The sequence below is a fragment of the Pempheris klunzingeri genome, chromosome 13, assembly GCF_042242105.1.
Source record: "Pempheris klunzingeri isolate RE-2024b chromosome 13, fPemKlu1.hap1, whole genome shotgun sequence".
In the NCBI taxonomy this organism is placed as follows: Eukaryota; Metazoa; Chordata; class Actinopteri; order Acropomatiformes; family Pempheridae; genus Pempheris; species Pempheris klunzingeri.
In genome coordinates, this window is record NC_092024.1 from 14,817,493 (window position 1) to 14,829,497 (window position 12,005).

A 12,005-nucleotide genomic window follows, 5' to 3' on the forward strand; every position below is an offset into this window, starting at 1 on the left:
AAGCGACAGGAAGGCAGTGAAAGAAATAAGATTTTAATGGAGGACAATTAATTATTCAATTATTAGTTAATTATGTGCAAAAACACAATTTGCTGCTTTTCAAATTTTTCGTAAATACTTGAATAGCAGCAAGGACTATTTATGAAACATTTAAAACAGGTATTCCTTGACTTCATCATCTCAAAACACTGAGTAATGAAATTGTCCTGCTTGTCTTTATTGTTGCATAAATGTTTAATTGTATTGGGCCTTTGTTAGCATACTAATTGCACAGGGCCTTTGACACATCCCGTCCAAACAAACGGGCGCACGTCATTAAGTTTTAAGATGGCAAAAGATGATGAAGGTCATCATAGATTCATGTAGTGAGCTAAAACTAAAAGTGTATGCGCGTCTGCGTGTGTGTGAAAGAGCGTGAGATTGCACATGCTTAAATATGTTCACTTCCATTTAACTACTTCTGGGTCTAATTCTAAAGAAAGAACCAAAGCAGAGTGTCTTCATCTTGTTCTGTGATAATGAACACACTCCAAGGGAAATAAGAGGAAGAGATAGAAATTAATTAATGAAATACGAATAGAGGAGCCATAAAATAAGAAAGAGGGAGGAAAATGTTGGCCCTGCAGCAAACTGGAGCTTCTAAGATTATGACTCAGCCGAAAATCTGTGTATATCTCTGTGTGTGAACTATGCTACGATGCACTGTGGACTGTGTGAGTGTGCGTGCAGAGAAGGTGATTCCCATACAAGGCTGAAACACACTCCTTCTGTCTTATGCGAATACACTGTAATATAGCACCACTACCTGGCAAATCTGAACAACTGAGAGACAAAAGGAAAAAGGGAGAGATTTAAAAACAAAGACTCATCTCCAAAAAAGGTGTCACTCAATGAAGAAAAGAGAAAAAACAACTAAACAAAACCCAACAGAAAAACAGCCAAAAGCAGCCATTATAGCATGGCTGATGCCCATGGGCAAAACATGCACAGATGCTTGAAATACCACATTTTTCAAAACTGTCAATTTGTCCTCACAGTAACTTCAAAGTGCATCACAAAATCTGATCTGACACACTTTGGAAGCCTTTGGGGATTCATGTAGGCTGCTGCTGCTGCTGCTGCTGCTGCTGCTGAAAGTCTATGTTTTGATTGTTTAATCATCTGCTTTGGCTAAATGATATGGTGTATCAAAATCTAATATGTATGCTGTTGAAATATGCCATGAGCAAAGTTTGTAGGCTGCAAGGACATGCTAAAGCACGGATGACCTGATAGTGGTGCAATACAGCACAACCAAACATGGTCTGACTTTGATCAACAAAATTTTGCAACAGTCAGTCCGTCTAGATTTTCAAATGCTGTGATGTGGCTGTTTAAGGCCAAAATATGTTGTGCACTATGTTATAGATACAAATTTGCAGGTAAAATAACGTAATTTTTGCACAAGTTCACCCCTAGGTCTAAGGAAATATAGACACGCAACATTAGCCTTTTATGTCTCCAGCCTCAGCTCGGTAGGTCCAGAAATAGAGGCTGCCCCTGGCCTTAGCAGTCTACTTTACTATTGCCTTCTGTACTTTCCACTGCACAGCGTTTTGCAAACAGCCCTATCAGATGTCAGAATGCAGCCAACAGGCATCAACTGCACTGTGTTTGCCTCATGTTTCTACGGGGTTAGTGGGATATCTGTGTGTGACAGCAGTCCTGGCTAGTTTCACATTATTGTGTAATATCTCAAGACAGAGGATTAATCCATGTGGGGGTGGGGGTGGGGGGTGGGGGTGGGGGTGGGCGGGGGGGGAAGAGCGCGAGAGAATAGAACTTTTTGACTTGTGTGAGTGGAATCTGAACTACTGAGTAAAACTGTTATCAGGAGACAAAACATATTAAACACACTGGGCACACTGCCACGTTGACAGGCTTACCTTCTTCTTGTCTCTCATGGAGCTCTTGCCTCGCACCATGATTTTGCATCCCGTCTCTGCTTCCAACTGTTTGGCTGTGAGTCCCCGAGGACCAAGGATTCTCCCAACAAAGTTATACTGCAGATAGAGACAGAAATAAACCAGTGAGTCAATGAGTGAATATAGAGCGTGAGAGATTAAGACATTTAAATTTCCTTTACATAAGGGCGTGAAATCAGACCACAATGGAGAAATATTTTATAAGCAATTAGAATCTATCAAATAACCATAGAAGACGAGTGTTCAAATGTTACAAGGGCTTCCTAAAGGTTAATTTAAGATCATTTTCTTTTTTTGTTTTGTTTTAACTCATTTTTACTGCTGAACTTTTTTGATTTCCAACTACAGGCCACAGAGGGCCTGGCTTGCCTTTCCTTTCTCACCCCTGCTCAAAATAGTCCCATATAGAAAACCAAAACATTAACTACAGGGAAGTGAACTGGGTGAGAACGGTAGGACGGAAGGGGAAAATGGGTGTGAATGAGAGTGGGTGTTGTGGGGGAGGTGAGTTGTGAGGTGAGGTAGTGTACTTGACACAATTTTCTTATCAAGCCCCCTTTCTCTGGTGTGTGGCATTGGAGCTTTGTACCAAAAGGAAACGTATTTAACGACGTAATCCTCTCCACTTGAAACTGACTTTCAACGGGATAAAGGGAAAATGTGTTGAAATAATCCAACACAATTTTCAGCCAAAATAAAAACAGAAGGAAAGGATGAGAGCTGGTGAGAGGGGAGCACAGTGATGCATAAAGAGGTAAACAAACCACCCGTGTTTAAACAGGGCGCACAACGGCTGGTGGAGAGCATGATGGGTATGAGATCTCTGACACTATTACAATGGGATATTTTTACTCAATTAGAATTTCTCAAACCTGAAATATTTAAATGCTCACCGGCATTGTGAAAAGCTTTCACTGACAATGAGAAGCACAACTGTTCGTGTCTTGAACTGTTACAATGAGCCGTGACACTGCTGCATTAAATTCTTAAACGCAGTCACATCTGCTTACGCACTCCACCGCACCAACGCCTCTGCAAAATCCAAAAGGCCATCAGAGAAGTCACATTTAATTACGGAGGGATTACAAATTTAACATGGTGTTGGTGTATTTCCCCCAAACAACGTAAACAAACGCTAGTGAGGACAGTCAAAACCTCTAGGCTGTTGTTTTCCTTGTCCCTGTCATGGGGCTCGCCTGCAACCGTAGTCTGTCTGTCTCTGGCAGGAAAGACGCCCTGTGGCTGGAGAAATGCTGGAGTCCTCACTGATGATCTTAGCATGCTGCTACAAAGGATTTATGTGTGTGTTTTTCTGTCACAAGGCAACTGTCTGTTTGGTAGACTTGAATCAAGGAAATTGGTGCAGGGGCTATTTGTGAGTGTGTGTGCGCCTACTGAGGGATGAGGGGGCACCTGTCCTCGGAGGTCAGCCACCAACAATGGCCTGCTTCTGACTCGTACGTAAAACACACACACATACATACAAATACACAGCCCCAAGGAGCACAGGAGAGAGCTGTCTGTCTGCATCACAGTACCCGCTGCAGACAAGGGTGAACCCCAAGCTCTGGGCATTATAGTGGTGCTGTGGTACTCCTACGCAACACACAAACACACACAGCCTCTAACCTATTACACAGAAGCTACAGTGACAATGTCCTGGGTGTTGTTATACAGTCTACCCTGCTAGCAACTGCAGTACCACAGTTGAAAAATGATGGTTGTCATTTGGCATGCACAAAATGCACACCTACGAGGTTTAATAAGTTTCTATATTTATGTCTGTGTCCGTGCAGACAGCACATGTAACATTTCCCACCAGCCTAACAGGCTACAATATCTTCCATCAGTCCAAATCCCATCAGATTTACACACCATGAATATATTAAATACAGAGTAGATGAATTACAGAGCAAGCTCCAGATGTCAAATACACTAGAGAAGGAGAAAAACTACATCTGATCCAAAATATGAGGTGGTTGGTAGTTGGTAAATCCCAAAATGATACACAGAGAGTGCATTTAATATTTCATTCTCTGCCACTCTTACTTTGTCGCTAATAAAGCATTCCCTGACAGTGGAAGGTGTTTCTCAGTGGACATGAATATGCTGATGACAATTGCACTTGACAGTGACTACAGCCTGATGGAGGAAAGCCGAGAGAAACAAAGAGGGAAAAGGTTAGAGAGTTGATGACACAAGAGCAGAGGGGATAGAGTCGCATCGTCTTGTTTTTCCAGCACTAGGGGAGAGAGGGGCGAAGGCAAGCACTGCCACCACGTTCTTAGTTTTATTACTCTGGATGTGGAACTCAACTCCATCTGACAGGGCGCTTGGGGTTGTAGCGTTGGGGAAGGCTCTTACGTGTGTGTGGCTCAAGCTTTATGACCGCCACCACCCCTGTGGAGTAAGGGCTTGTGGGTTAAGGCTGGTGTGCCAGTGTCAGATGTGTTTTAATGTTGACAGAGGCATGTGCGCAAACATGGGCGGGGGCGTGGCAAGGGGCAGGCAGTGTCACTCTCGCACACTCACACACACTGTAGCAAGAGATAAAACTTCCTCATCTTAATAAAATCAAAGTGTAACGTTACAGTAAAAAAATTTATACCAAAATCATCTCAGTGATGGAATAAAGCTCAGTGTTGGCTGTAGTGCTTTCTCCTGAGGGTTTGACATTCTTCTCCTTGATGTTGATATGCGGTTAGGAAAGGCGACCTCCATTTTAAGCCACTGGAATGTAGAGACAATGGACAGCCAAGCTGGTGAGTTATCAGAAGGGTGCAGGGCCACGGACTCTGCCAGGAACTCCACTCAGTACAGCCAGAGGAGTAGGGTGGATATAGTGCCCTCACTGCCAAACACACTGCACTCCTCACCTCCTTTTGCTAAACTATCTGGCCTCCTCCGCACCTACTAAAAAAAGCTAGTTTTCATCTTCTATATTCCTGCTGTTACATCAACTCCCCAGGCTGAGGTCTTCAAAAAAAAATCATGTCTGGAATCCACTGTGGCTTTTTGCCTGGATTTCTGAGCTCTGTACCATCTAGCAGCCCTTGAAGCAGACGCAAGTGACAGGGAAATTTGTTGGAATTTAATAGGGTTTTAACAATAGATAATACAAATACAAAATGCAACAAAGTAAAATTGTGATGATTATAATCAATAGCTACATTTTCCCAACAAATAGAGAGCAGTAGGCCATTCCAAGACTGAACAAAACAATTACCACAAAAAGTATGTATATGTACCAGCTCTGTTTAATCAAGCACTACTGTCAGCAACCATCTGGTGAAAAGAATACATGCATAAACTATGTGTTTTGCTGACAAGGAAACTCCCAGCAGTCTCTTTCGGTTTGCTTCACTCTCTTATTTCCTCTGCTCATTTACAGCATTAGAAGTTTAGAGACACTGGGACCTTTTGTGGAAAAATTATTTTCCTCACTCTTCTGTTACAGTCTCGTGTTATCTCAGTTCTCCAATTTTTTTTAAACACACGAATAAAGAGAGGCACATACAGTATATACAAACACAGTTTGTGTGCTAACACAGAAAGGTCGACAGACGTGCACGCACACTTACACATACACACAAAGCCCCCTTCAGGACAAGGGCTTACACTGACATTAAAGGGTCTTTGTTTAGCGCCAGTTATCACTACTCCACAGGCGGGTTATGTTGTGCGCGTATCTACGTCTATGCAACTGTGTGTCTGAGCGCGAGTGTCTGTGAAACCACATTGTATGGAGTGAACTCTTGCAGACACCCATGACACCCAGAGCTGATTGTCACATGGGTTTGTGCGCGCGTGCACTGCGGTTTGCTTTTGTGTGACCGACTGGGAAACAACAGTAGTTCCACCAACAATGCTCAGAGAAGCAGAACAATTGTGCCTTTGACGGTGTTTGTTTGTGGTGTTGGGGAGACAGGAAATGAGATCATGCTGAGGGCTCTGCTGTGTGTGCGCAGAGCTTATCGAAAAGCAGGGCCACGCCGGGAGGAGAATACCAATCACTTATTAGCTGGCCTCGCCGGGCTTATGGAAATGAGGAACAGTTCATTCAGTGCAATGTATCAAAGCAAGGTGGAATCTATGGTTACACCAGGCAACACCATCTCTCCCCTGCTTTCTATCTCTCCCTATTTTTTCACAGTTCGTTCACGTGAATTTAGCCATGCCTTAATGTGTAATGATAGTGAAACGGCTCATATCAAAGTAATGTCTAACCACTTATCATAGTAAAACTCCCCTTTTCCTCATACCTAAGAAGCATTCTGTCCTATGAAACCATTCATAGCTTCTGGAAGTTGAGCAGGCTTCCTTTTCCTCTTTATCTTAGTACACAGGATCTTGCCTTTCCTCCTCAGCATATCTGTCATCCTCCCATAGTGTATGGGTCTCACAGCACAAATCAATGCTTCTCTCTGACTGCATGCAACCTCCCTTGCCACCTGATGGCTGCCTGCCTTTCATCACTCATTCATCTTTGAGCGGAAATGTTCCATCATTCAATTAATCTATCTTATTTACCTTCGCTACTACCTTGTGGCCTGATCCTCCCCCCACACACACAAACACAGCAGCTCTGCATACCTCCGCACAGTAAAAGGACAGGAGGGAAGGGATATGGAGATGAGGAGCATACAGGTGGCTAACCCACAGCAGTTTGCATGCTTAATCTGCAGGAGGGACAGAGGAGGTGAGGCTGGGGTGATGAAGGAGTGAAAATTATACTTCGATTCCAGTAGTGACATTTTTGCCTCAAAGCCCTATAGACTTCAAAGCTCACTATTCAGCACAGCATTTAGCGCCTAATCCACGGCTCCTTTGATAATTCTGTTTGGGTATGTTTTGGGGTTGCATGCAGGGTTAAAATCCAGAGGAGGGAGGCGGAGAGACGGAAAGCATTAAGATCAGCTGGAAGTTTGGACGACGTGAGTCAAGGAGGCACAATGCAAAGTTTGTGAACTGTAGGATAAGCGTGCATCAGAAAGATGCAAAGATGAAAAACGAGTAAGGGGATGCTAAATAACAGCCGGTCTCTCTGTTAGTGTTCATTTAAGTGTAAGACAATCACTGCCCCTTTGACAAAGGTGTGGACTAATAGTAGCCATGCTGTGCGACCTTACATTACTTAGAGGAGAGACAGTATCAACACAAGATTGGTCACACCTGGCCAAGAGCGAATCCTTTTACTAGATAATTGCGTTAGATCAGGCAAAGCACAAAGCTGCATCAGCTCATTAGCCATCAGCTATTTTACTCATGCGTCGTGATCTTAGACTCATACATCAGCTGAGGAGCAATCATAAATCAACAGCCAATCAGAGGACTTACACCACAAACCCAAACCCCTCTATAGTAAGTTATTAGTGGCGTTGACGATGCTCAGATCAAAGGTTTATGTATGTTTACTACTACCTCCAAACTCTGTATGCCATAGCTCAAGTGTTTATACTGGTGGATTAGTTCTCTAATAGCAAAGTCTGTGTTGCTAAGCCATTTGCAATAAATGGTCAATTCGTTGAGACAAGTGTCTGATTGAAAAAAGGTCAGTATTGGCACAGACCACCATCCAGTACATTGGATCAGTGCATAATCTTTGGTAGTAGCGTTTATTGTTCTGCTGTAAAATACCCTTCTTCTGTACATCTTTGTTAAAGCTCTTTAATGACTAATAAGAGGTCCTTTGCGAAACGTGTTTATGGAAAAAAGGAATATCAGCATTAATGTTTAAGCGATTCTTCTCAAATTAAAAATATTGATACTGGTGGTGGTCTTCAAGTCCTATATCAGTGGGATCTAGTTTAGGCACACAGACACTGTATAAGCTGACACTACGTCCCTGCTGAAGTCTATGATCCCTGTGTGGTCAACCTGCTTCCTTTGTCCTTCATTCTCTGTTTTCACCTCTCTCTGCCTCTCGTCTTAATGACTGCGGGGAGGAACAGGCCAAGGGAGCACTAAACACCGTCCACTTACAGTATACAAACACAAGTTGGCGATATGCAAGCAACCACTAACATTAGTGCAGTTATAAATACACACCAAGCAGCAACACACTGTTGCCCTTCGTCATGTTAACTGACTACAACAAATAGAGTCCTCTCTGTTTAAATTATCATTGTAATTACCCTCATCATCAAATAGCTAACTAGAAAGCCATCCGTTCATCAAATTATCATCATGCATGGCTGGCTAGCTAGAGATATCAAAATCCTCTACTCTGCTGCTCTATCAGTGGGGTGAGGTGAGGTGTGGGCAGTACATTTCCAGGACTGGTAATGACTTAAGGGGGTCAGAAGGATATCAGGAGCTGGCATGATAAGTGATGACACCCTCATGGGAACAAGCTTAATGACTTTCCCTGTGCCGGGAACTGGCTGCTTTGGTCCGGGCGATTTTACTGCAGCGAAACAGAAAAGTCCAGGACATCCTGTCTGCTCAAATCGCCAGAGCTTTTTTGGTGCGTCAAATCTTTGAGCATTGCTGTCGAAGTGAAGAAACTTCGGGCAATGACAAAAAACCTTGCAAGCTCTCAAAAAATTGACAAAGCAAAAACTCATGTACACAAATGCAGTGTGTTGTGGTATAAAATTGACAAAGTTATTTTAGAAAGTTTAAGAGTGGTAGTTGAAAATGTCTTTACCCCATCACAGTAGGATTCACCAAAGGGCAAACTAAATTTAATCCCAATTGTAGGCACTGCAGAATACAAATATACTCGAATTACTTTGAATTTGTACTGCATGAGTGTTACTGGTTCATGAATTAACATTTGACCAAATATATATATTTTCATCCAATGCATTTGTACTTTATTCTATTTTAATTACATGATGTGTAGCTGTGTTTTATTCTGGTAAGTACTAAAAAACTAACTATTTACAGTTTAAAATTTGTGAGACAAGGCAAAGTTGATGAGGATCTTTCTTCTAGCTTAAATGCAGTGTGCATGGAGCCTATATTGATCAACCAAGTAATTTGCAGTGTTGAACTGGATTCATTTGCCTTCACAACCGTAAACTGTAGACTGACGGGGGAATCAAACATTGACAATCTTTAGTTTGGAGACGACAGGTGGAGTAGAAGAGGGACACTACTACTAGGACAGAAACACCACCAGTATTTATTGCAAAACTTTTTTTACAGATCTATGTATGTACCTTGTGTCAGACACTGTCAAGCTGCTGAGAGGACTTCAGACAGTCCGGTTTAGCAGTTACTCAACGGCCTACGTCTAACTGAGGGTCTCATTTCATAGAGTCAGCACAGCAAAGGTGGTGTCTGTGCATGTGTGTTTTCACTCCTAAGCATTTCTTACTACCCACTGACCTGCCCACAACCCAACAGTTGGCAAATACAAATACACTGGGAATAAAGCAGAGACAGAGACACACTTAAAAGACATGTCACACATCGTATCAGATGCCTGAAGGTCAACGGAAATGACATGCTGAGCTGTCAGTCAGCAGCCTATCAATGTGTGTGTGTGAGCGTGTGCTCGGGAGAGAAGCTGAGCCACAGATAGCATTTAATTGAAGGTTGAAGTTATCAGATAGCCTGCGACTCAGCTGTCAGTCAAGATGCAGTCACCACGGTGACGCTTCACAGCGCTCTGCACCACTGACGACATCAGGAAATGGCTGACTTTGAGGAACGGCGAGGGAGTGGGCAGACAGGCACACCGGCAGACAGAAAGAGACACAGGCCTACACACAAACGCGTTTATAGGCAGATGTGGGGCACACAGGGCAGAGGAGGGACACACTTAAGGGAATTAGAGGAGAAGCATGCTGGCAAGGCAAGTTATTTTGGTAAAATTGACATGCTGCACTGCATCCTGGCGCTAGGACAATCTAATTATCTACTTGTGAAACGAGAGCAGGGGACACGTAGGTGAGAGAGAAAACCCCATCGAGCTGGTGTGACCTCAGCATAAGGATATGGTGGGTAAAGGAAAGTGGGAGTTCTGTTTTGAAGTGAAAATGGAGATGTAGAGGGAGGCAAGTGGATTGTAGTTGTTCCAAAACGACAAGAAGTGTGGAAAGACGGGAAAGATGGGGAAATAGTATGAGCGATGACAAATCTTCTGTGGCAGGTGAGCTGATGCCAAGAACACAAAACAGAGACTTGGACCATCGTTCCCAGCTTTCTCGGGAGAACCAAGAATTGCGTCAGCGAGAGACGCGTACACACACACACGAGCTCGCACACACATATGCATATGCCTTTTTCGATGGAGGGAATCTGGGAAATCAGACGGAAATGTGAGAGGGGGGAAAATATTCCCCAGTCTAATAATCATCATTACAGTTTCCCCTCCTTTTAGCAGTGGGCAGATGGGGATAGGAAGTGACATTTTTCTTCCCTTCATCATTTCTTTCCTCTCTTCCTTTCAGACTGATCCTACATCATCTCCCCTCTTACCCCACTACTAAATCATTTCAATCCATCCTCCTTGAAAACACTAACTGCATATAGATACAGTAGCTCACTCTGTAGTCGGTTTCTAAACACAGAGTCCCCAGACGAGCTAAGTTCTGTGTGGAAGTCCGTTGAACACACAGCAACACTTTTATCTGCCACTTGTCTGCTGTTCAAATAATGAAATCCCCAATTTCATTCTCTCTCCTCCCACCCCATTAGCTCAAAATTGCAGAGGGCAGTGAGAGCAACAGAGAAAACAAAAGAGTGTAGACATAACTTATTGCAAGTTACACTGACAAATACTTCAGGCTGTTTTATTATTTTTCCAATGTTAGGGCGTTCTACATCTTTTGTATTTTTTATATTTATAGGATGTATATACACATGCTTATCTTTATTACATTTTACGTCATTACTTCATATTCAGTTTATTATATTAATTAGCTGTCTTTATAGATCCTTATAAGTATATATTTTTTGTTTTTCTATACATCTTTCTGTAACAGAGCTCCCGACCACAGAATTTCACACTGCTAGCGAACAGAGTCACTATAATCATCTTGAATCTTTCACATTTGAAAAGGGTCAATTTAATTTCAAAATGTAGTCAATGTGGATGTGATGGGCAGTATTTCTGTGCTCTAAAACACCCAGACACCAGTGTGCCTACAAACATGTTTTATTGTAACCAGTTCAACCATTTATATGCATAAACCCCGTCCCAAACAGACATGTATTCAGACAACAGGGAGGAAGGAACAAAAAAAGGTTAAATCAGAAATCAAAATAATTCGATTTAGACCTGCTGCCGATTTCCCCTGGATTCAATCATTATTTGATCTGGCATTTCTCCTTTTCATGCAGACATAACGACCATACAGGGTGGAAGGAGCTGTGTACTAAAATCAAGTCAAATAACATAAGAGTGAAATATGTGCTATTTTTGCACCATGATGAGAGAGAGCTTGTCTCCACTTGCACATCTTTGTGATCATGCAAGTGTGTTTAAATTTGTCTACTAGGGTCATCAGTGAGTCATCTTGGCCACCAGGGGGAAGCCTAATTAATTTAGTAGCTTTCATGGCAGCTCGTAAACAGCATACTGAGTTACAGCCCTGCTCTAAGAGCAACATAGCACATCGAGCAAAGGGGACACAAAGGTCATCTGAGGATGCCACACTTTTAATAGTTTGTGTGCTCGTGGGTGTGAGAGACTGTGATTCCAATAGTGTCTTAACAGCCACAGGTGACACCCACCGTTCCTCATGTTTTTACAGACCTCTCTCACTCTTCTATAGAACATATACGGCCATTTACAGGGTTAGCACAGCACCCTAACACAGCCGTGATTTCAGTAGTAAATACTAAGCTCACATAATAACAAAGGTGATCTTTTAACAGCATGTTCTGTGGAGAGCAGATATCAGACATGTTATTTAGAATAAAATAATTGGCAACAACAATTTTGACCAGAAAACTGCACATCATCTAACTGATCAATCGACCAGATAGGGTCATTCCTACCACAGAGACACTTCCCCTGTCAGAGTAGGAAATGTTTATCCACATTTTTAATTTGTAATAACGTACACTAGTTAAGTTAATGAAAAG

General features: G+C 42.6%; 1 protein-coding gene across 6 annotated transcripts in view; it reads right to left on the reverse strand.

The window, feature by feature from the left end:
• qkia (QKI, KH domain containing, RNA binding a) overlaps positions 1-12,005 on the reverse strand; it is a 73,434-nt gene that overhangs the window by 34,165 nt on the left and 27,264 nt on the right. For all 6 annotated transcript variants that reach the window (XM_070841671.1, XM_070841668.1, XM_070841672.1 and 3 more), the window contains exon 3: positions 1,926-2,042. In XM_070841671.1, coding sequence (XP_070697772.1) covers positions 1,926-2,042 — 117 coding nt within the window. The remainder of the gene's footprint in view (positions 1-1,925; positions 2,043-12,005) is intronic.